The sequence below is a fragment of the Carex rostrata genome, chromosome 31 (genome assembly GCF_964058835.1).
Source record: "Carex rostrata chromosome 31, lpCarRost1.2, whole genome shotgun sequence".
Taxonomy (NCBI): domain Eukaryota; kingdom Viridiplantae; phylum Streptophyta; class Magnoliopsida; order Poales; family Cyperaceae; genus Carex; species Carex rostrata.
This window is the reverse complement of record NC_135948.1, coordinates 1,955,874-1,981,484: the sequence shown is the minus strand read 5'-3', so window position 1 is coordinate 1,981,484 and position 25,611 is coordinate 1,955,874. Positions and strand designations below refer to the sequence as shown.

General features: G+C 33.5%; 3 protein-coding genes and 1 long non-coding RNA gene across 6 annotated transcripts; all 4 read left to right on the top strand.

Moving 5' to 3' along the window:
- Nucleotides 1-2,732: 2,732 nt before the first annotated feature.
- On the top strand, nucleotides 2,733-3,923 carry LOC144547609 (uncharacterized). The gene is made up of 2 exons (XR_013509115.1): nucleotides 2,733-2,779; nucleotides 3,711-3,923. It is a non-coding gene; the product is annotated as an uncharacterized LOC144547609 (long non-coding RNA).
- Nucleotides 3,924-4,575: 652 nt separating this feature from the next.
- Nucleotides 4,576-7,885, top strand: LOC144547528 (Class I peptide chain release factor). 3 transcript variants are annotated; one of them, XM_078296198.1, is made up of 8 exons: nucleotides 4,576-5,019; nucleotides 5,357-5,416; nucleotides 5,805-5,887; nucleotides 6,003-6,067; nucleotides 6,545-6,578; nucleotides 7,138-7,208; nucleotides 7,301-7,401; nucleotides 7,627-7,885. In XM_078296198.1, exons 1-7 carry the CDS (start codon nucleotides 4,695-4,697, stop codon nucleotides 7,389-7,391), a joined length of 729 nt encoding a protein of 242 aa, XP_078152324.1. In that variant the 5' UTR covers nucleotides 4,576-4,694; the 3' UTR covers nucleotides 7,392-7,401; nucleotides 7,627-7,885. The 3 variants fall into 3 exon arrangements, 2 of the variants coding, with proteins under 2 accessions (XP_078152324.1, XP_078152325.1); XM_078296199.1 differs by having other exon boundaries at nucleotides 7,482-7,885; XR_013509093.1 differs by lacking the exon at nucleotides 7,627-7,885 and having other exon boundaries at nucleotides 6,545-6,676; nucleotides 7,301-7,361.
- A 7,256-nt stretch (nucleotides 7,886-15,141) lies between these two features.
- Nucleotides 15,142-18,385, top strand: LOC144547346 (alpha/beta-Hydrolases superfamily protein). The gene is made up of 8 exons (XM_078295974.1): nucleotides 15,142-15,423; nucleotides 15,944-16,069; nucleotides 16,177-16,275; nucleotides 16,398-16,540; nucleotides 16,838-16,946; nucleotides 17,028-17,135; nucleotides 17,253-17,393; nucleotides 17,779-18,385. The coding sequence occupies exons 1-8, from the start codon at nucleotides 15,352-15,354 to the stop codon at nucleotides 18,133-18,135; spliced, it is 1,155 nt and encodes a 384-aa protein (XP_078152100.1). The 5' UTR covers nucleotides 15,142-15,351; the 3' UTR covers nucleotides 18,136-18,385.
- Nucleotides 18,386-18,694: 309 nt separating this feature from the next.
- LOC144547347 (nucleotide-sensitive chloride conductance regulator (ICln) family protein) lies at nucleotides 18,695-22,394 on the top strand. The gene is made up of 7 exons (XM_078295975.1): nucleotides 18,695-19,019; nucleotides 19,568-19,691; nucleotides 20,145-20,259; nucleotides 20,772-20,831; nucleotides 21,370-21,429; nucleotides 21,537-21,613; nucleotides 21,912-22,394. The coding sequence occupies exons 1-7, from the start codon at nucleotides 18,859-18,861 to the stop codon at nucleotides 21,987-21,989; spliced, it is 675 nt and encodes a 224-aa protein (XP_078152101.1). The 5' UTR covers nucleotides 18,695-18,858; the 3' UTR covers nucleotides 21,990-22,394.
- Nucleotides 22,395-25,611: the final 3,217 nt, after the last annotated feature.

Here is a 25,611-nt window from a genome sequence, read left to right as displayed (position 1 = left end):
ATTAGATTAGTATCAAATAAATATAATATCATATTAGATTAGTATTAAATAAAATATTATCTTAAATATAATATAATATTAGTTTAAATATTAAATGTAATACAATATTAGTTTAAATGTTAAATGTAATATAATATAAGTTCAAATATTAGATTAGTATTATATATAAAATTAGATTATATTAGTATTGAATAAAATACTAGTTTAAATATTAGTTATAATATAATATTAATTTTAAATTTTAATGTAATATAATATTAATTTAAATGTTAAGTGTTGTATGTAATATAATATGAACATAAATATTAGATTAGTACTAAATAAATATAATATCATATTAGATTAGTATTAAATGTAATATAATATTAGTTTAAATATTAAATAGTATTAAATAAAATATTAGATTAGTATTAAATAAATATAATATCATATTAGATTAGATTAGTATTAAATAAAATATTATATTAGTATTAAATAAAATGTTAGATTAGTATTAAAAAAAATCAACTTAAATGTAATATAATATTAGTTAAAAAATTAGATTAGTTTAATCATTATTTTATTCATTTTCTCCATTGCTATTCCAAATATACAATCCAAACGATATTTTTACTAACCCAAATAGGTCAAACTTAGAGATATTCTTAAACCACTCAGATTAGCGATATTCTTAAACCACTCAGGTTAGCACTATTCTCAACCACTAACCCAAAAAATCGCTCTTCTTGCAGTGATTCATTGCACAATCTAAACGTACCTATAATAATTTAGAGTAAAATGTCACTATATAGTAAAATTGACTGCATTCACTATAGGAAAATTATATAATTAATTTCTGTATTTGTTTGACCCCCATAGTTCAAAAATCTGACTATGCCCTTATATATACAATCATCAAATACATAATGTCATCAATCTATATTTCATATTAAAGCCTTTTAGTTACTTTTGGTTGATTTCTTGCAAAAATCTGTGACCAAAGGCCACAATGGACGTAGCCACAAACAATTAGAGATGCCATAAGGACAAGGGAAGAGACTAATAAGAAGACCAAACAAACATAAAAGACTAAGAAGACCAAACAAACATAAATTAAAAGTTGTTCAGAGAAGAAGTCAGCCGTAAAGATTTTATGCCGCTGACTGTTTAATCTGCGTTTTTATTTATTTTGATTATAGGTCCTATGTATTATTATTTATTAATTATTCTAAAAGATATTCTTACGCAAATAATTGTGTTGCTCCCAATTACAAAATTGTAGCACTCCAAAAACTATTTATTTCTTATTGAATTTGCTGCACACAAACTTTCTGATATAAATTGTCTAATCTTAAAATTAGTTTTTCTCAATAAATATTTTTTTGGGGCAAGATGCAAAACATGTCCTAGTGAAATGAATTTTCCTTCCATGCCACTCTCCAATTGTGGTGCTTTTGGAACCCACAAAATTTTTTTTTTCTCAATAATTATATCTCCTTCTTACATTAAGCAAGTAGGTATACTGATTAGCTAACAATTTTTGATTAAAAGGTGAAATTTTGGATTGAATATTAGCCCTCCAATTATATGTTCTAATTCTTTCCATATAATTTTTTTTACGTGTAGAAGTCTAAAATTTATTTAGACACGTACTATTCACATACAAATTGTACATCTTTCTAATTGTTAATGTTTTTTAAGGAATTTTTGAATTGATTGGTAATGTCTTTAGAGTATCTAAATCTCAGCAACTCAAATGAGCTTTTAAATAACTGTTTAACTACTTTTTAGAAATTAAGGTCTCTAAAGTTTCTAACTCTCACATCTATGAAAATAATTTTAGAGTTTATATTAAGCCATATCAGGAACAAATTAAAAAGGAGAAATAGTTTGAACCAATCATCTGGTCAGCGCGCGGAGTTTATAAAGAGTTTCTTAATAAGAAACTTTACTTTATAATTTCTCTCCCACATCTCTAAAACTAAATTAGAAATTTCCACATCATATTAGAAACTCTAATAGTACCAGGGATTGTAACATTTCGCAAAATAGGCATATAGAATTAATAATTGAAAATTTTGTACGAAATGTTTAAATATGTTTTTATAGAATAAATCGCATTTTAGTGTCAAGTATCATTTTATTAAACATAACTGATATATTTAAGTTACTTTGTCCAATAATATGTTGTTAATTTGAAATTCTAAAATGTTTGAATATTCGAAAGTCAGACAAATTAATATATACAATAGAGGGTTAAGCATCTAGTTATAATTATAATCTTCTTTTTAGTATTTGGACTAATTTGCAAAACTTGCAAATAGAAAGGTTGAATATATAAAGAAATGCAAACTTAAGATTTAAATAATAAAATATAAAATAAAAGGAGAATAGTCAAATGACTTGGGCCACGCGGCCACTGGTGAGTGAAACACTTAGCTACTTAAATTTCCCTTAATCAAGGGTATTGCCTATCTCTTCCGAAAATAGAGAAAAATTAGAAAAATTAGAAAAATCAAAACCATGTAAAAGGAGAAAGGTGTGAAATGACAACGAGAAAAAAAAAGAACAGAGAAATAATTTTACTATCCAATTACGGACCGGTCCCTTTCAGAGAGCTTCACAGTTATTAATCGGCATAATTATGACGGAGATAAATGAAACTGTTCAGGAAAGAATAGACTACTAGTGATCTCACCTATTGCCCTACGATATCAGGCATAATTATGACGGAGATAAATGAAACTGTTCAGGGAAGAATAGACTACTAGTGATCTCACCTATTGCCCTACGATATCAGGTGCGAGGTTATTGGATTAGTCTGAGGTTCATTACTAGGAATTAAATCGTAACTCGCTGTTCATTTTGAATATTTGATTGACTGCATTGATTGAACTGTTGCATCATATGCATAGCCCAATACAACTGAAACTGAATTACAGGTAAGTCTGTTGACTGTCATGTTGATATGGTTTATCGATTGGTTAATTCTTATTGTAAATGATTGATTGAGACCACAGTGACTGAATTAATTGAATATGAAATACTATAATCCTTGAACCTCCATATAGTGGAGAAAAAAGATTAATATATTGTAAAGTCTAGTTAGCTACTAGACTTTACTCCAGGACCCTTATGCGCATATGGTGAATGACCCCAACTGAATCCAGTACCGGTTGGATAGGGGATATTGAATAAATGTAAATTGTGACTGCGAGACTAATGAATTGTGGTAACTGTCTTATCATTGATTTTCTTCCCGATAATGACAGTATTGTGATATTGATTTCGTATTGATTTCGTATTGTTTCCGTTAACCAATTATAATGATAGTTATAACAGTATAAGCCTGACACGACAAATACATGTTATGGTATCTTTCAATGTTACCAGACTAGAAATTGTAGAGTTAAGAAACCAAATATTACCAGACTTAGTGGTTGTAAAGATTAGGTTCCAAACATTACCAGACTTTATGGTTTAAAAGACTTTGACCCAAACCATCTATTCTGATAAGATTCTTGGAGTTTTGATTTATTTGTCTAATTTTTGTTGTTCAATTGGATACTGTTATTGAGCATTTGCATTCGTCATTATATAATGAACTGTTTGTTTCTCGTGCGGTGATTTCATTCTGAATATGGATTTCCTTCGAATCCAATAATCTGAGTGGCAATTAGCACTGAGAAATAATTTATTATCTCTCACTCGTTTCCCCTTGTGAGTTACAGATTCATTATGCGAAGTCAGAGAAACGCTTCTGGGTTATAATTGACAGCGGGGCCACCTAAAGGTATGGGATTTGGGTTTATTGTATCTGACAGGGTGCAGAGAATATATCTCTAGCATCATCCACTATAAAATGTCAAATAATTGTTGTAAATAAATTGGGATGCGACAAAAATAATGGATGCTATTGGCAATGCATAAAAAGATCCATGGCTTATGTTAAATTAATTGAATGGTAAATAGATGTGGTAGTAATCGTCGCACCTCCGGATCAGGGGTGTGACAGGGATGTAGATGCTCTTATTTCTTTTTATTTTTTATATTATCTAAGGAATGTTATTTGTAATTTAATATGACATTTTGTTTGAGATGTTTTATGAAAATATGTCAAAAAGATAAAAAAAAAATTACATGTCATTTGATATATTATTTAAAAAATATTATTTATGTGCAGGTGTTATTTAATATATTATTTAAGAAATATTATTTGCCATTTAGTCTAATTTTTTTATGAAAATTTATCATTTTGTATGAGATTTTATTGTGTTTTTATAATTTGTTTCCATTGCAATGCAGGGTACGAGACCAATTGAAAATTAATGAATTTTGCACAAAAATGGACTTTTTCTCAAAGGATTTTGTTTTCGGATTTGGAAGCTTAAACTAAAGCTCCGTTGTTAACTTGTTTCTTTTCATATAAAATGGTGAATCTCAGAAGCTACTGTTGTTCAAAGATGGATTGTAGGCACCAATAGGCCTTTTCAGAACACAACATATAATAGGCCCAGTATCAAACTATGTTCAGTCCAATAACAATTGACAAACACCGAGCCCAAATAAGGAAATACAAACCCTCCTCTCTTATTCCTAGTTTCTCCCCTTGCGGCATTTATCCGCCATTAAAACATCCGCTCTCCTTCCCTCCACAATCTCCTATCTCTCAGAGGCACACGCAGCCAACCACGGACACACTCTCTCTCTCTCTAATGGCGACCCTGAGAAGTTTTCCCTTGGTACGAATAACTCGTTGCGTACCAGTAGGAGCAAGTCTAATTGGATTGACCAATGGAGTCGTTAGAGGAATTGGGTTCAATGGAGGAACTACACAAATAGGATTGATTCGGGGCAATGGTGGAATTGAGGGAATAGCAGGAATATGGGGAATTAGGGGGGTTGTGAGGTGCATGGCATCAGAATCAGGCGAAGAGATGAAAGGTTCAGCTAGGCTGGGTATGATGAGTCAGATCATACAAGAGGCTGAAGAACGGGCCCGAACTGCTGGGTCAGGCCCAACTCCTAAGATCACTTTAGGTATAACACCCATCATTTGCAAAACCAGTACAGGGATTAGGGATGAAATTAGTAGTAACAATTTCAATTTTTAAGTTTTAACACACAAAAAATAGGAGATTTAGATTTTCCCAGACCCTTCATGTCTGGTAACATGCGAGTTAGTTTGGTTGGATACTCTCTTTTTACTATTTTCCCATTCATAGTAAAGGTCGAGATAATATTTTTACACTGAAAATAAAAGAACAATATTTCCTACTGGAGCCAAGCTAATTTGTTTATATCCCTAATCAGTACAACTTGTATTTCCAGAGCAGTAAATGAAATCTCATTGAACCTTTTGCATTTTCTTGTATAGAACATGTCACTGTTAATTTTGCAAGAAGTGGTGGTCCCGGGGGTCAGAATGTCAACAAAGGTTGTAGTCCATCTTTCATCATTCTTCTTCTTCACATGTTTTTCCACTGAACTGGTATTTTAATGAGCTTCGATATTTCTTAAGCGTCTTTCCTGCCAGAATTTAAGGTTCAACCCAAAACCTTGTTCATAACCACATCTACCCCCAATGACTGAAGAAATATTTTTTGTGTGCTATTACTATACCGGTACATCGGTCTAGCAATTATGGTGTGGATATAAGATAGTGTCTTTTTTGGTTATATCTGTTGCAGCTGTTGAATATAATTTGTTGGGTTACTTAACTCACCGGAATGTGTACTGGGCCTGACTAGCATGTTCTCAAGTAATCTAGTTAACTAATATTAGATTTTTTTTTCCTATATTCATTCAGTCTATAATTATCGCAGTAAATACAAAGGTGGACATGCGGTTTAATGTAAAGGAAGCACATTGGTTAAGCGAGAGAGTCAGAGAAAAGATTTTACAAATGGTCTAACAAATCTAAAATTACTTCAATCATACTTTTTTGATGTATTTTATCAAAGAAACTTCATCATGAAATAATCTTAAATTGCTTGCTCAATTTTTTTTTGCTAATTTTACAGGAAAAGAACCGCATAAACAAGTTTGACGAACTCGTTATATCTTCTACCAAGACGAGAACCCAAAAGTAAACATTGTCATTTTCTAAGTTAATTTGTGCCACAATATATCATACACTTTTTTGGTTCCCTCGGGTTTTCAGTGATCTCATCTAATCCCCTTGATTTTTAAATATAACATTCCTAAGTAAATTAGTTTTAACAGTGTATATATTACCAAAAACACTATAATGGCCTTTAGGTATTGGAGTTTTACTGTGTACATAATTTTGGTCCATTCGGTTGATATATATATTCTTTTATGGGCATTCAACTTTCCATAAAATGTATGAGATGCAGTGCCTTTCTACCATATATCTTCTCCTGTGTTTTAATAAAATCCACTCTCAAAGATAATTCTTAAGCCTTTTCTGGGTTACAGTTCTTGCAGCAATCAAGGGTAATTTTAATAATTTATAATGTTAGCTTAATTATATTTGATTTTAAGAAATTATTCATTTTTTTTTTTCTAAATCCTGCAACGCCATTTCCACCATTTCTTGCAGAGGAAACATAGATGATGCTCTGGAGAAAATTCAGGTCAGATTTATAATATACAACAACAACAACAACAACCAAGTCTTTAGTCCCAAACAAGTTGGGGTAGACTAGAAATGAAACCCAATCGTAATCACAAGGTAAGGTAGATAGTAATAAAATAATAATAAAATAATAATAATTATAATAAAAGTAGTAGTATTAGTAGTAGTAGTAGTAGTCATAATAATAATAATAATAATGGTACCAATAATAATAGTAATAATACTAATAATAGTACTAACTATATTATATCTACACTATAGATTGTAGAAGCCAAAGTCCTAAGCTCTACATCTTGACCCCAAATCCTTAGTCTTATGACCTAAAGCTTATAATACTATATACTACCCCTAAACAACCCCTAAATAATATTTCCTAAGTCATGGTTCAGGTACGTGAATCGCTAACTTCCATGCGGTCTTGTCCGAAGCCAACTCTTTGGATACATTCCATTCCTTTAAGTACCTTTTTACTGCTTCCTCCTATTTCAATAATTTGGTGTCAATAAACTTTTTTGTTGAAGAATTTGGTTTTCCTAAAGAACTGTTGTTTTCAACAGGCAATTATAGATGCTGCGTCTTATGTACCGCCTCCTCCCACAGAGGAGCAAAAGAAAAGGATTGCTAAATTGTAAGAAAACTATGGATAGTGCATTCCTTCTTCTAATATAACCATATGTAGTGTTTTAGGTGATTGATTATGCTTTTGTTTGTGTTAAAAAGGGCTGCTAAAGAAGCAAAGAAGAGATTAGAGAATAAAAAAGCTCTATCAGACAAGAAAAAATTTAGAAGAAATCGTGGCAATTGGGATTAATCTTTATGAGGTTTGTAGTCAGAAACTTATCTGAATTTATTTGATTAATTTGAACTTGGTCATGGAACTGTACACTTTGCAATTTTCTAGAAAAGGATAAAGTTTTCATGAAAAGAAAGAAGACAAGGAATGGAGGTAAATAAGGCAGTGGGCTGTGATGATAATTCAGATGCCTTTGCTTTGTTTGATATCTAATGGTATAATTACATTTTCCCCTCAAATGCAATTGCTCCAGGGAATGATTTCATTGCTAAAGGGAAATATGGTGGTCAGCTGGAACAAATAGGGATTATAGTCATCAAATAGAGTTAAGAGTGCAATAATTTGTGTTTCTCCACTTTTTCCATACTGATTTAATTATTTGTTGGGCAGCTGTGATGGAAAAACTAATAATTTAAGGTATGACATTTGTAATTTTGAAAACATGTTAATTTTTTTTAATAATACTATCGTGTTTTCTATGTACAATAATTTGTAGAGGCATAGTTCTTAAATTATATTTGTTCATTTAACATTTTCTTTATTTCCTGTTCTGTTGGTTCAGAGTTGAGACTCATGTGAAGCGTATCTGGGTTAGTTACTTTTCTATAATCTTATAAAATGAACTCTGTTACAGGATGGTTTCTTGTTGGAGAGCTCTTTGGCAATTATATAAAAGGCCACTAAAAGCTAGACAAGCAAACTCCAAACAGTTGGAAAAATATATATTGGAGTGCAACAATATTAGGTTTGCATTTGAGAATAGAAGGTCTAAAAAGATGTAGGTAAAATGGACAAGGAATATTAGGCTTTGGATAGTCAATTTTTTTTTTTTTTTCAAACCCACCTTGGCAATTGGACTTTAGGCATTGGTACAATTGTGATCCCTAGAGGCAATATTAGGAGCTTTTCGGCATGGGTAGTATCGAATTTCCCAAAAGAAAGGGCCTTTTTTTATTTTAAAGGGTATTAATATACTCCGGCATTTAAGGATGTAAAAGTCATCAATTATTTTAATCATTAAATTAATTATTAATTATTTTTAAATTATTCATATGGCTGACAATTGTTGAACTAATAAATATTCATTGATGTGTTGGATGGGATTAATTCAATCTAATGAAATAATTAGTTTATTTTTTATCATCAATTTAAATTTGTATTTCTTTAGGGGTGTATGGTTCACGCTATAGATCATTCTAACAAATAAATATTCGAAGAATTTTAATAACTATCGAACAAATTAAAGTATTAATTTGAACCAATTCCAAAAATATAACGGAGTAGAATCAATAAAAAAATTCTATAGTTTGATTGAACATTATGTAATATTTGAAGAATTTTAATTGCACAGAAAAGTATTTAATTTTTTTTTAATTGAACTAAATGTAGTAATTCAAATATACAAAAATCAACTTTTTTTTTTTTTAAGAAAAAATGATTGTACTGAACTGAAAGCATGGCGATAGTTGGTCCCGCCACATGCTCACATGTTGGTTAGCAGTTCCCGTAATTACAATTGCATGAAGCCATGAACAAAAACACCTAACTCACTATTTGTCCGACTTAAAATCAAAGACCATGACCAGCAGCTGGGACCTGACTTGCATGCATCTCATCTTGCTTTTCTAGCCATAAGCTTTTGTCGTAATACATATTCTGATAACATGGCCCTATATGGCCCATCTTATGATTTGACACTTCCTTGTTCATGTTGTGGATTTCAGACATGGTTTCCTCTACCGTATAATAAAAAAAATTTGTTATACATTAATTCAGGAGTAGAACTAGGGTGTTCTTGAGTTCACTAAGCTCTACGGTGAACTCAAGTCTAAAATCTATCAAATTAGTTTCAAATAACGAATTCGAATCGTTCAAATCTGCTTACTTTACGAGTGATGCATCTACATGTGAAAATTTTAAACATTCGCATTAATTTAGTACAAAGTCAAGCGGTCAAAATTAGAAGGTTAATAAATTAATTTTAATGCATTCATTTTTTGAACGTTTTTTAACCACTTGACTCTATGCAAAATTATTATTTTTTACATGTAGACGCATTACTCGTAAAGTAGACGGGTTTCAATGGTTCAGATTCATCATTTAAAGCCTATACACTTTAGTTCACCAAGAAACTTAGTTTTGCTCTTAATTTTGATCTTTGCCAACGCTCTGGATCAGAACTCAGTTATTAAGTACAATAATTGATTTTCTGGGTAAAAAGGGATTTTGGTCAAGCAATCAGCTAATGAAATTCACATTAACCATATCAAGATTCATTTCATTAAAAACCTCCACAAAAAATATCAAGAGCAGTTTTTTTTTTCTTTTTTGGTCTAATCTCGGTTTTAAAAAAATTGACATATAAAATTTTGATTTTTTTAATATTATGTCTATTTTTTGTATGCATGTGTTGACAAAGTCATACTAAATTCATACGTTTAGACGGCTGAAAATGTCGAGAAAGAATTTCTAAGTATTACAACAAGATGACTAAAAGCAGAACTTCTGAAAGCATGCATTTTGAATGAATTGTGAATGCATGCGTTTAATATCACATATTTAGTTGGTTGTTTTGGTGCGTAAAAAATATTGTTAAGTATCTTTTAAATTTTTTTAATAAATGTTGGAGATCAAGCAATCCAACTATTTAATATTTTCGTTATTTACAATAAATAATTTTTTTCATTTGAATTTCAAACTCATAACTTTTCATACAGGAACTATGTATCTTTGTCATTGTATTAAATAATGATTTTTTTTATCTTTTAAATATTTGAATGCTTGAGTTCGGTCAAAAACTGTTGAATGTATGTGACATAAAGCTGTCATATTTATTAAAATATATACATTTTTTATTTTGAAAATCAGGATAGAATAAAAATTTAGACGAGAGGAATAAGGAAGGAGGTGGCGGGCTGGCGGCACACCAATTATTCCGGCTGGCGAAAATTCAAGTTTCTATCGGCCAAAATATTTTGTAATAAATGTTTATTTTAAATTATTTATTTGGAAAATATTATGATGAAATTTAATTTATGAAAAATAAAAAGTTGTAAATAATTTTTTCGAATACCATTTGATAAAAAAAAAAAACAACAACAAAAAGTTGGCCACGGATGTTCCAATTCCACTACTACGGAGGAACTATTCGACATCTCTTTGAGGAAAAAAAAAGGTTGTCATTTTGAGAGTTAGGGTGTGTTTGGATGAATCAAGGAATAGTTCGGAATAACAGCTATTTCTGGGTTCGAAATAGCTACTAACCCAACATTTCATAGGAATAACAGAATAGTAGCTAACCCGAGCTATTCCTTTGTTGAGAATATCATTTTTTTCACCCAAACGTGTTGTGTTGAGAATAGCTCGTCAGGAATAGCAGCTATTCCTGAGTTAGCGCTATTCTTAGAGAAAGCTTCCTTCTTCCTTTGTCGCTCTGCTCACGCTTCGTCTTTCTGTTGCTCCTCCATTTCGCCTCTTCTGTATTTTTTTTTTCTCTCTTTTTGTAAATAAAGTGTTTCTTTTTTCTTTTCTTGTTTTTTCAATTGGTGATGTTGGATGTTTGTTGTCTTCCTCCCTCTCTTCCAATGTTATCAAAATCAGATCAAGTATTGACACGGTAAACCTTCGAATCAACGGTTCACTGGTCGGATCAGTGGATTTGCCGATTCAACAGCAGATTATTTTAAAATAATTATTAAACATATTTGCAAAATAACAACATAAATGTTCAAGATTTTAGAGCAAATTTTTAATAATTACAGTAAGTTTCTACTAACATAACTGATTTGACTGATTCACTAATCTCCAACTTCTAATAATTAGTATATTAATTATAGTATATCTTAATATGAGAGAAACTATAAGAAAAAAGGTTCAAAGAAATGAAAGCAGCAAGAATAAAAGCTTCATATAAAAAAATAACATCAAACAAAATTGGGATGGGGGAGGGAGTATTAATTTGAGAAGTCGAAGACGAAGTGATAGAAATTAACCTCTCAGTTTCAATAATAAAATTGAGCACAAATTTTTTAGCACCAATTGCGGTCTCTAAGTATTCGATAATAGTTAATTTATATTAACATTCATGCTGAAGGAATGACCAAAGTAATGACTGAAATCTTGAATATTTGAAAAATGAAGAAATCAGATTTCTATTTACCGACATAATCAGGAGAAATCACAGTGAATAATGAACTTCAAAGCTTGAGCCTTAAAGTATTTAGGAGTAAAGCTAGCGTGTGACATGCTCACCAAGAAAGTTTGGTGAGCATAACTCCAAAAGTATATCGGATCGACGTCAAATGTCAAATCCAAACCGTTGAAATCCATGTACTTCATGAGTGATGCATATACATGCAAAATTTTGAAAGTTTCGAGTTTATTTGCTACACGGTCAAGTGGTCAAAGAAATAATAAAAATTGAATATATAAAATAACTTATAATAAAATATTCATTTCTTTGACCACTTGACCGTGTAGCAAATAAACTCGAAACTTTCAAAATTTTGCATATATATGAAGTATTTAGATGGTGAGCGTTTTTTGAACGGAAGAGATCAAATTTCGGAGGAGTGAAGAAAAGGACAAAGAAATCTCTGACAAATTTCATACAAGCGTGAGAGATCGAAAGGAAAAACGAAGCATGAATTAAACCTCTTTCAACCGGGTTTTTGGTTATACGAACTACTATTTTTAATTGAAAACCAGTCAAATAACTCGGTTTTGAGCGGTTCATTAACATGAACGGTCTTATGGACAAATTAATAGAAAATCTACATGAATTCGATTTTTTTTCCAATTAAGCTACTGATCTGGTCCGGTTTTAATAATACTGCTCTCTTTCTTCTTATTCTTCTTCTTCTTTTCTAGCATCTCTTCTCCAGTCATTTTGTCTTTTTGCTTCTTTCCTCCACAGTGAGATACTCTGTCTTGCTTTGATTTCCAGTAGCCTATTGAAAATTAAAGGCTCAACACCTACTGATCTGAGCAGGAAAATTAAAGGCTCACCACCACGCAATCGGAGCATGTCATCACTGTTTCACACACACTATCTAAGACATGTACTGATGCATGTACTATGTTTGTTTTTCTGTTTTTTTTTCTTACTTATTTTTGTTAAAAGATATCCAGTTGTACTACAATATGTACTAGCATAAGCTAATTTGTGTACTGATATGTATTAATATATACTGGTATGGACTGATATATGTATTGGCTTATATTGAGTAATGAAAACCTACATATATTTATTGTGTACTGATTTGTATTCTTAAGTTCACTAAGCCTATTTGTGAACTCAACTCTAAATCTATTGGATTGGTTTCAAATGACGAGTCTGAATCGTTAAAATTTATTTACTTTACAAGTGATGCATCTACATGCAAAAATTTTAAGTTATAAATTAATTTTATATATATACAAGCGGTTAAAATTAGAAGGTTTATAAATTAATTTAAATACATTTATTTTTTGAATGATTTGTTTTACCACTTTACTCTATACAAAATTAATTTAAAATTTTAAAATTTTCGCATGTATATGTATCACTCGTAAAATAAATAGATTTCAACAGTTTGAATTTGTCATTTAAAAATTAAAACCAATCTAATAAATTTTAGAGCAAAATTTACAAAAATACTTGATAAACTTAAAAACACCTTATTTTACTCCAACAAATTCCACTACCATAGACCCGTTATTATCCATTTATAAAAATGCTACAACAATACTAGTTTTACACAAGACAGGCATGGCCCACGTTGGGAAGAGCAACTCTAATTTTTTACTATACTAAATTAAAAAAAAAATACTACTATTGATACGCCCCATCTCGGAGAGAGTAGGTCGTACGTGGAAAAAGATCTTCGAGTTAAGTTCGTCCTCAGGTCGAAATGATACTTGTTTTTGAACTGGATTAGGTTTGAAGATATTCGACTCTAACCTGTATGATATCTCTCTTTGATAAGCTAATTCAATGGAGATATCTGCCTTACATAGGTCATCCTTTAACCACCATTCCGTATTGTCTGAGCGGTTAGAGGATTGTGGGGGTTAATGAACCGAATATAGAGACGGTTATCTCGCATAAAGGCGGTGTAAGTCAAATAAAGACGATGTAAGCCAAATTCGAACTTGATCCATATTACATGAGGCTTTATGAGACCTTGTTGAACCTGATTCGTGAACCCTGGACTTTTTATTTTTGATTCCTGATTGGTCTCCTGAAGAGGTCCAAATCTCGGCTTATTCGTGACCTGCAAGATATTTGTGAGAACCAAATGAACATGACCCTATCAACTATATTAGTACCGGCTAGAAGAAAGAAGAAAATCCTAGACACCTTTGCCACCTCCTTCCTTCCATCTCACGTCGCAAGCCTCCTCAGTCCCGTCCATCTCCTTCCTCCTATCTCTCCAACAGCAAGCCTCCTCAGCTCCGTCCTCACCTCCCACTCCCCCCGCGGGGGGGGGGGGGGGGGGGGGGGGGGGGAGCGGGGGATCTGCACCGATAACCCTCTCCTCTTCTTGATCTCTGTCTTCTCCATTACCTCGTCCGCCATCTTCCACTCTTGTCCACCCCATTTTCTCTTCAAAAAATTCTAGCCGCTAGCAAGCGCTACTCGTTCTTGCCTCCTACCCCAGCACGGCAGCACCTATCCGTCGGGAGAAGAGAAAATTGACGATAATAGCTCTAGTCGTCATTTCTCTTGTCTATTGGCACCTTCTATTCCTTTATCATTGTTGGGAGAACTAAGAATAGTTAGTAGTAATAGCCCTAGTCGTCGGTTCTTCTCTCTCTTTACACTCCCACCACCGCGACACCCTGCCTTCTCCGCCCGTAACCCAGATAGAAAAAAAGATGTCTCCTTTCCTTTGGTCGCTAGCCAGCTAATACTGAAGGTTATCGGTGTCTACCACTAAAGGATATGGTTTATTTCTTTTGTTGTTTTAGTTGTTTGTGTTGTTAGATGTGATGTTTAGATGTGGATGTTTTTAGATGTTGGTGTAGTTTGGATGATGTTTTGGATGTAGAACGATGGATGTATTTTATGTTTTAATTAATAAAAATTATACTTGACAGCCACTGTCAATGTTTCAAAAAAAAAAAAAATATTAGTACCAATACATGAATATAAACAGTTAAAAGGTTGGTTGATCCTCCTAATTCAATCTATATCGCCTCTGATTTAATATTCGTATTTGCAAAATCCCAAAGTTTGTAGCTGTCCAAAATCCCAAAGTTTGACGCATGATCTGTTACCGACTTACCGTATGTGGACCCGAATTCGTATCACACAAGGTATTATAATATTTATGTTTGGATCTATACCGTTTAATCATAATCTGCAACACTATTAAAATTAGTATTGTAAAAAATATCCGTTCAGGTCGATTAATCGGTCTATTAGTTGTTGACGGTGATTAAATTGTCCTGAATTTTTCCGACTAATCGGTTGATTATTTTCGATTATAGCTGATTATTTTCAATTATTCTTGATTAATTGCTTGACAAACAAATCATCATAAATTTTTCTGGCTAATCGGCCGATTATTTCCAATTATAACTAATTATTTCCAATTATTCTCAATTAATTACTTGACGGTACCCTAAGACCGCATACCATTATTTACGACACTTGTTTTAATCAGCTCAGTGCATTCTTCCTTGAACCGGATTAGTCGGAGTTCCGGACGACTGTGATCCAAACAGAAATATTTTGTTATACGGATTCGACCCGATTGGCGTAGATGGCTTGCTGGGTACACGACACGATAGGCGCGAAGCAGTTCCTTCAACAAAATCGCGACGTTCCTTCCACCCCCAAGCCAAGCTGTACAATTTCTCAAGCAATCGTTCATTGTTCTCCCTTCTCTCTTCTTGACATCCCATGTCTGCTTCGCTTGCTCTCTCCTACACTTGATCCCTCGAACTTTCTTTCCATAAGTTATTCTCTAGAGAGAGAGAGAGAGAGAGAGAGATGAAAGCGGTGCTGCCTTTGCCTGGTGATTATGTGAACTTCAAATCGCTGGTCCCTTTGCACAAGATCTCTGTAAGTGTTGACCCGAGATACTTGTTAAGTCGCATATAAGCATTTTAGTTAGTCAATTGTTTACTCTTGATCCGAATGGTGCATTTTTTTTAGCTTAGTCAACTACTAATCGGCCGAATTTGCCACTTCCTTCAATTCGAGGAATTTGCGGTGTCAGAACGATTAAGTTCCCATATCTAAAATTTTGAGCCATTTCATTTGATTCTCGAATATTTTATCTTAGTCAACCACCAACCTAGCAAAATTGTCCACTGTCGATTCCTATCTTCAGGATATGTGATTGATCTACTAAATTTTAGCTCTTTGCAGTAGAAAGTTTAGATATTCCCATTGCATTCAATGCAGCGGAGGTAAGTGTAGGGAAAATGGTAATTTATTATCTCACTCGCCAGATAACAACAATTAGAAGCATCATTTTTGTTTCATAAAGGTTTACAGATGAAAATCCTCATAGTAGGGATATGAGATACTTATTTTCTGATTTTCTTAGTTGAAATGAAATTGTGTGGCTTTTTTGTAGATTGGGCTCAAACAATGGAGATATTATGATTTTGGTCCAAAGGCAGTCCCACCACTAATTTGCATACCGGGCATCGCTGGTACAGCTGATGTGTATTACAAGCAGATAATGGCTCTCTCCATGAAGGTTCATAATATAATGATACCACAAAAAAAAAGTTGATTTATGCTGTATCGCTTAAAATGAGGATGAATAAAATTGTATTGATCTTTACTTTAAATTTCATTGTTTAGGGTTACCGAGTGATATCAATAGATATACCTCGTGTGTGGAATCACCTTGAGTGGATTCATGCATTCGAGAAGTTCTTGGATTTCCTGAATGTTCACCATGTAAGGACCTCTCTCTCTCTTCCATTAATTTTCCAAAAGGAATTCCATTAAAACATTATTTTTCATCTGTCAAGCATTGAACTTCAAATGACTGTTGATCTTGTTCGGTCTCAACAAATTAGGTACATATATATGGCACATCTCTTGGTGGATTCCTGGCACAAATATTTGCACAACACCGGCCAAGACGTGTCAAGTCATTAGTTCTTTCAAATTCCTTTCTGGATACACATAAATTTGCTGCTGCTATGCCTTGGGCTCCTGTGTATGTCTTCTCTTTTTCTTTAGTCAAAATAGTTTCTTTTGTAACAACAACAATAACAACAACAAGGACAGAAATAGAAGAGAATAAATGAAGAAAAATAATGAAACAAAAAACTGAATTCGTCTATTAGCACTGTTTGTTTAAATTGTGTCAGTCAGTCACATGTTTCCAAATTTTGAAGGATTAACACGCAAATTGACACTTGGAGTAATGATAAAATTATCCCTCCCATTTGCAATATATCACGGAACTTCCCCTCTCCATTTTCATGTGATATCTTCTTAACATGCGTTGCAGTGTTAATTGGGCACCTTCGTTTATGCTAAAGCGGCATATCTTGACAGGAATCCATGATGGGCCACACGAGCCATTCATAGCTGACTCTGTCGATTTTGTTGTTGGCCAGGTTAATGTTATGTTAATAATATTGAGATATCTTCTCCTCAGTTTGCATCATGAAATTAACAACTATAAATTATATTCTCAGGTGGAGACATTATCAAGGGATGATCTATCTTCAAGATTATTGTTGAATGTAAATGTTGCATCAGTGGGCCCCATCTCACTACCTGATACTCTCATTACTATCATGGATGTATGTCTGAACTTTTATATTTGAAAGTTGAAACCTGAAACCCATTGTTATTAATTGGGATGGTATCTTTCTTTTGTGTATCAGTATATCATTTCACATTTCTTCCTTTGTTCCCAGACAAATGACTATTGCGCAGTTCCTCAGGAGTTGAAGGATCAACTGAATGAGAGGTATCCTGGTGCAAGAAAGGCTGTACTTAAAACTGGTGGTGATTTTCCTTTTCTTTCCCGGTCTGACGAGGTTAACTTGTACCTTCAGGTATTTTGATTTGTAACTTAAGGAATAAGATGCCTTTAATTTTTCCTACCTATCGTCAGGTACCATTTCATCTTTTGCCAGTAGCTCCAAGTGAAGCCGATTCCCAGTAGGCAGGAAGGTACTGTGCTGATTTGGTGTCGGTACCTTGCCGCTAATCTGTGTACCTTCTGGTCAAGTTGGTTAATGGTAAACTTTATGAGCAAATAGTGAGGTCTGGCACCAATACACTGTGGGTCTCTAGTCTCCATAGTCAGGTTCATTACAATCTCTTACTTTACCTACTGTTCTGGAACATATCGACTGGGTAGCGTTGCTCTGGGAATGCTAGTTATGCCAGGTTTTTGCAATAGTTATTTATCATGGTAAATCTTTGGGATATTTACAGCTTCATCTAAGAAGAGTTGGTGTAGAAGCAAGGACAGACCTATTACAGGGCATTCCAAGGTATGATGGCGGGGCTGGCAGCTCGAACAGTGGCGGTGACAGTAGCGGATCCCACTTTGACAATAATAAAGGTGATCCTCATGGAGGTCAGAATGGTAGGGATGACTTGCAGGATTTCGGATCTGAGTCGCTTGATTCGGACGAACCCGTACCAACAAGCACAATGTATGACAGCCTTGCACTCTGTACTGTAAAATTTGCAATCCTTGAGGGATTGCATGCACACTTGCTCTTGCAGCACTTTTGTGTTGCCTTTTGCTTATACATGAGTAGATCTAAAGCAAGTCTAGTTGCATAAAAGCTCATTTGCACTTCCTTGCTTCCTCTTTTTTTTTTTTTTGAGGTGATGTGGAATTTTTTGGTAATTGTTTCTTGGGTTCTTAGAGTGGAGACGGTGCTGTAAATTATGGTTGGAGACTGTTTGTGTTTGGTAGATGTTTTTCAGTTTTAAATATTGTTTTTTGCTCCATGATTGGTCTGTATTTTAATTTTGTAGTTTGTATTATTTCTTTGTATGATAATGGTCTTGCTGTGGAGTGCGACTAATCTTTGATGCTTCATGAATTCAGGTGGTGTATGTTTCAGCCAAATTTTTTTTCATCAGTTAGATTTTAGTCTGCTTTCTGCTTATATTACGACACATTTGTAATGACGATCAGCAGTTCATGATTGGAATTTGGAACAATAGAAAAACCTTTGTACGTGTTTTCGACCGTGTGGGTGTTGTTGGATTTCCAAAATTTAAATGGCCGAGAATCATTTCAAGGCCCGGACAGGTAAGCCCGTTTAATTCGTAATGTCGATCCGCCACCGCACCGTATCCGCATTTCATTTGTCGCACTTTCCCTCGAAAAGAGAAAAAATTGATAAAAAAAAAAAAGAAAATCACTTTTGCACTTTTAAGAAAGGGAAGAGAAAAGGCATCAGCTACAAAGATTAAAAACCCTTCCATGAAACAAGGAAAACAAGAGAAACCCTAGAACCAAAACCCTTCCGACAAAACCCGGAGTTTTCTCAAAAAATGGTGCTAGGAATACAACCGTTCTCCGACCGTACAGACGACGGTGGGCCCCGCCTCAACGCCGGCGCCGAGGAGGAGGTGATGCGCGTCGAGCGTGGCGCCGCCATCGCTCTCGGCCGTCGCCAGCCGGAATCGCCTGGAACTCTCTACGTCACTACCAAGTACGACTTTTAATACCTCCAAATCCTATATCAACGGCTTATTGAAACCTTAGCTTGTAGTCTTAGTAAAAATATTAGAGAAGCCGAGTCCTTGTTCGGTGAGTACTGTTCTTACATGCATTTGCTAAAAAGTGCAAATGTGATAGTGGAAGCATAGCGGCAGAATTTTTTAGTGAAGTTTTAGTGAAATTTAAAAATGCTAGATGGATGCTGTTAGCACATATCATGTCCAATATTCTGAATTTTGGGTTATAAATGCATTTTTTTCCCAAAACTTATTTTTTCAGATTATTTTTTAAGGTCAAAATTCCTACTTGTAGACTTCATTTATAATGAAAACAACATTTTACAAAAAACCAACTACGAATGTGATATCTATGTAAAAGATACACTCTCAACAGATAGTTAAATTATGCACAAAGACCCAATTATCGGAGTGTCCACCTTGCTATTTTGTCTTCAAAGTTTGGAAAATGATAATCATAGGTATGTTTATCTATAAAGAGAATCTTATCCTATAAAAAATTTTGTGGTTATAAAATTTGAAGGAGGGTGATTTGGCTGAGTGATACAGAAAAGGAAAAGGGTTATAGTGTTGATTTTGTGTCGATCTCTCTTCATGCTGTCTCCCGGGATCCGGAAGCGTACCCACAGCCATGTATATACACTCAGGTACTCTTTTCTTCTTTAGGTTGGGTTATGGTCTGCTTGTTCTGCATTTTCCCTTTCCAATGAACTTTTTGGTTAAGTAGTTGCTTCTCCTTTAATAAAATCAAATATAACGGTTTCCTCAAAACATCAAATGTCTAATTTATGCTAACACATCGAAAGTACCTCAGTTACCTGCCCTCCCATAAATTCTCAACCACCCGGATTAGCGCTACTTTCCTCATTGTGCTTGCATGGAGAAAATAGCAAGGGTTGATGTTCTTAACATTTTCTAATGGCTTTCGTAACATTTGTATTTTTTTATGGATATGCATGACAATTCTTGTTTTACAAGGGTATAGCTGAAATTGCTATTTTTTAAGGTTCAATTCAGCCTTCTTACAGTCAAATATTTTGAACTTCAGGCAATTTTTGAATTAACGTTTCCCTGTACTGTGTGGTGAATTTGTGGTGTAGATTGATATAGAAGAGGAAGGGGAGGAATCAGATGGCTCAGGATCAGACTCTGGTGAAGATACAGAAATATCTAAAATTACAGAGATGCGCTTTCTGCCATCTGACGCCAGCCAATGTATTCCTTCAAATAACCAATTCTTTTGTATGAGTTAATTATAGGCTTTTTTTTTTTTTTGCAAACAGCACCAGCCATCTTACAGTATTTGCACAAAAGACTCAACATTTTGGGCGGGTGCAACTAACACTGAATATTTCTAAAGATGTTTGCAATTAGCATGCAGCCTTAGGTTCATATGATGGAAAAGATAAATTCCATTTGCCCTTGACTTATTTTGGTCCTCTTTTCTTATATGTTTAATTCCTACTTGAACTTAAGCTGAAACCAAACAGAGATGTTTTGATTTTGAAGTTTGTATGAACTTGTTATGAAGTGGTTTGTTCATTTTTTGTTATTATAGAACAGACCTTCTGATAGATGTCTCTTATTGCAAATTAATTGGGTGGTAACTGCAATAATGAAGAAATTTTGGTATTATGCATGTCTACTATGATCCTACTGTAATATGCATAAGATCTCTTTTCCTTTAATCTTCTGTACTGTTCTTTAACTGCAACTCCTCTTTTCAGTGGATTCACTCTTTGAGGTATTCTGTCATTGTGCTGAATTAAATCCTGACCCGAATGCTGGTAAGCACTCTATATTTTGCATAATATTTCTATTTTTAATCTCAAATATGTTATGTTATGTGTTTTCTTTGTTTTGGGGTGGAGTACATGCAGAGAAATTTTCAAATATACACATGAGAAAATATCATACTATGTGTATCCTCATGAAACACGCAAAATATCATGTGCTTTTACAATACATGAAGCGATACACTTAAAATCCCTTGCGACACTTAGATGAATGGTGCCAAAACTATCAATCTTTGATCTCTACACAAAGGAAGAAAAAAACAGCACTTTTGGTCCTTCAGAAGGAGAGATGATAGATACGTGTGAAGTTTTCACATCTTAGGGGCACATGAGATCTTTAGCCTGTTGCAGGGTTTATGCATAATGTTTTTTGCTATCCATAGGGCTATGCTTCAAATTCTTCCTGATGACCGGCATATAACTCTTTTGTTTTTCTATTGAAATCGTTCTATTATATAATTTATCAGTCTTTTGGATGTGACAGTAAATTTAATCTTTAAATGTGTGCACTGTTCTTTGCTTTCTGCAGAGATTGGAGAAGAAGAAGAGGAAGAGAACAGCTGGGTTTACAGTGATGAGATGTTGGATGGTAGATAAGTGTATTATCGAAATTCTATATATTGTCTTTTTAACAATTAACATGTAAACTGTCACAACTGTTCGCTAACTTCCCTTTACTATTTATTATTTAATTAGGAATGAATTGGCAGACCCTGGCCAATCCAATTGGTCACTCCAATGGCGATCATGACCTTGCTAGTAATATTCTTGAGGTATCTCACTTATTATTGATTACATGTCCAAAATCTGCTGTGTTTATTTTACTTTTTTTATAGTGTTTTCTTGAGAATGTTCTTCAGTGAATGACTTTCAAAATTTCTCTCTTTTATGAGGAAGTGCAATTCTTGTGTCTAGATTTGATGTCAAAATTATAACAGAACAAAATGTTGACAGACTTGTGCTTTTGAAGGATTTTGAATTTAGGAGGAAGTATGATTTTTTATTTTATTTTACAATTGAACGGATTCAAGTTCGAAATTGGAAGTTGATATGGAAACTGCTCTCTTTCAGCTCCATATAACCGATGAGCGTTTTGAGGATGCAGAGGAAATGGAGGAGCATAGGACCCATGGCAGCAATGGCTACTAAGCTTAGTGTGGGACTCAACTTACATGTGACTCTAAATGCCACTTGCACTATGTGGGGTTGCAACTGTAAATTGAGTAGTCCGTTGTTTATTTGTTTCCAAGTAGGAGAAGGTGGTTGGCACTTCTGTACTGGGGGGAAGAAAATTCGGTGCGGTGGTTTTCTTGGAAAAGGTCTTGCTGCTGGTCAAGAATGTATTTATTTCATGTTGACGTCTATCTTTGAATTTAAACTTAGTGTACAATTATGACTTCTACCACAACAATCAAAGGTTAACAAATAGGCATTTAAACATTTCAGGTAATGTTAGAATGTGGCTTTTTGTTTAGTAAATTGCTATATTATGCAGCTTTGTAAACAGAGCTTTTCTATAGAGAACTCGGATATGACCCTTTTGTGTTGATTGAATTGGTCTTTTAAATATATGTAATTTTAACACTACTATCACTATCATCGTGCTTCCAAAAAATTTCGAATTTGTGTTTGGTCATCCATGCATTATCTGTGTTCCGATTTCGTTTTGTCCAAAGAAAAAATAGAAATTAAATATCCAAGCATCGAGGAGGGTTCAGTAAATTTTGCAGAATGTTGAAATTTCTAAGTTTACATAATTTTTTGATTGTTTTTGTTTTGCAAGCTAGAAGAAAAGTGTTATTTTCTGGGCTTGTCTGAGTCAAAATCCAGAGTCATACAATTCTTATGTATCCATAAACTCTCTGATATTTTGGTTTTTTAGTTAGAAGTTATCTAGCCTCTAACTTTTTATTATATTAACTAATAAAAGGTTCTTACGGAAAACAATAATAATAAGAATAATTATATGAAATCCCCCACTTCCATCCCTCCATTTTCCCCGCATTCTCTCTCTTCCTTAACTGCCATATATTCTCCCACTAATTTCGTTAAAAGTTTCATTTTATCCCCGCATTAAATTAGACTGTCATTTAATACCAATTCCCGCATTAATTATGCCTTCCTCTAATAACAATTTCCGCATTAATTATTCCTTTAAAAACAATCTCCGCATTAATTATACTGTTATCTAATAACAATCCCCGTTAATAAATGCTTATCTGTTAATTGATGTTCAAAAAAATATTTATCATTATTTCTGAGAAGTATTTACCCTTGTAACACAGAGTATTTATCCATGTAACATAGAGTATTTATCATTATGTCTGAGAGTATTTATCATTGATGTTTTACTGAAAGTTGCAAGTATGCTTGAGAAATATTTATCCATGTAACATAAAGTATTTATCCATACAATGTAAAGTATTTACCTATATAACATAAATTATTTATCATTATGTCTCAGAGTATTTATCATTGGGTGAAGGGATTGTTTATTTAATAGTCTCCAGTTGTGCGGGGACGATTCAAAAAAAAAAAAAATTTTGTGCGGGGACAATTAATGGATTGATTTATTCTTTCATAAATAGAGATCATTGCATATGGTTTAATACTTGACAAATTCAAGTTAAATACCCGCAGTTTTTTAAATGCTAATTAATGATTGAGCGGTCCCCCCATATTTAATGGTCCCCGGTTGTGCGGGGGCGATTAAAAAAAATGAAATTTTGTGCGGGGACAATTAATGAATTGATTTATTCTTTTATAAATAGATATCATTGCAGAGGGTTTAATACCTGACAAATTCAAGGTAAATACTTTGATGCTTCAAGTTAAATACCCGTAGTTTTTTAAACGCTCATTAATGATTGAGCGGTCCCTCCATGTTTTTTTTGGCAGTATCTGCGGGGATAAATCCGGGGTGGAGGCTGCGGAAATTGTTATCAGCGTCCTAATAATAAATCGCCAAAGCTGAAGAGTTTTAAGCCCACATTTTATTAATATTCAACTTTAATTAGAAATTATTAAATCTGTCCCCAAAATCTATTTTTCATTAAAAATACCCAAACTGGACATCTAATGGCCGGTTTGGAATTTTTAGCTGATGGCCGGTTTGGAGTTTATATATATGTGTGAAGGGTTAGCTGATTTTTTCACAATTTATTCTTACAAAATTCACACTATCTCTCCTCACTTTCTTCCATATTTCTCCTCCTCTTTCCAGATTTGCAGGTAAGTCCTTATAATTTTTTTAAAATTCATTTTTAGTGCAAAATAGTTGTAAAATTAGTATAATTTAGTTGTACTTAATGTTAATTACTTTTAGTTAATTTTAATTAATTAATTTAGTATAATTTAGAGTAATTAGCTAAATTTAGATTGATGTAGCATAGTTAAGCTTAATTTAGAATAGTTAGCATATTTGAGCATAGTTTAGCGTAATTTAGCATTGTTTACCATAATTAGCATAATTGAGCGTAATTAGTCAATTTTATCATATTTTAGCGTATTTTTAGCGTTTTTAGTGCAATTAGCATATTTAAAGATATTTTAGGGTATTTTACCTTATTTCTGCCCATTTTAGAGTTTAGCTTGGCTAATCTTGACGAGGAGTGGGATAAAGCACCCGTGTCCCCGCTTCGGCCGTATCTAGAGATGACACATGATAGGGAGGCAGGTTGTAGCGGGTCATAGACTCAGCTTGACTATGCGACTGAGTTTGCGGCATCCATATTCTATACACCCCCACCAGTTGCTAGATATGCAGAGGAGGATGCCTGGGATACCGCAGTTAGGGTGAGTATAGAGCCCGACCTCGAGGTCGTTACACCTGATCAACAGGGTTGGCGAGATTGGCATCGCATATTTGATAGAGCTAATAGGGGTGTGGCAGCGGATCGATGGCCCCCCTCTAGTGCTCGTCGCTAGAGAGAGTAGTTTTAGTTAGATACTTTTAGTTTGGTTATCTTATATTTTGATTTTGTATTACGTGGTACTTTGTGATGTTTTTATGGTAGTATTTACATCTTTTTTAATTTTTTTTGTCACTAAATTATACAAAAAAAAAAAAAACATTAAGTTTGAATAGATAAACAACAAAACAAAAATAACAACAAGCATACTACAACATAAAATGTAAAATCCTACTCCTTGGGAGATGACTTTTGATTATTGACAACTGACAAAGTGCTGGCCTTACCAGTATTAGTACACGGAACAAACTCATGGTCCGATGTTGTAGGCTCTGCATCAACCTTTTTTTTTTCCAAACCATATCTGTATGGGTTTTCCACAAAGTCATCATCTAAAATTTCAAACCGAATAGGCTACCTACAAATTTTTTTTTTAACAAACCATATACGACAGGGGCATAATTTTTTCTCATTCTTACCTCGACCACTTATTACCTTCCTCTCGCTATGCCATGATTGGACGATCTACCTCGGTTGCTACTATTCATCATGTTCAACAACATAATAATAATAAAATAATACAATCTAGATACAACATAATGCAATACAATACAGTAGAGTTCATAAAATAATACAAGCTAGTAGAATCTATAAAATAATACAACATAAAATCCAGATACTAAAAACCAGTTCAAACATAAAATTATACAAGCCAGTAGAGTTCATAAAATACTACGATACAATACAATCCAAACTATGATTTACGAGCTGAGGAACTCTCTCCCTTCTTCTCCGAAGCCCTGCGGATTCACGTAGGATACTCCCACTTAGTGATATGAGCGTCATTCACCGGATCTGCA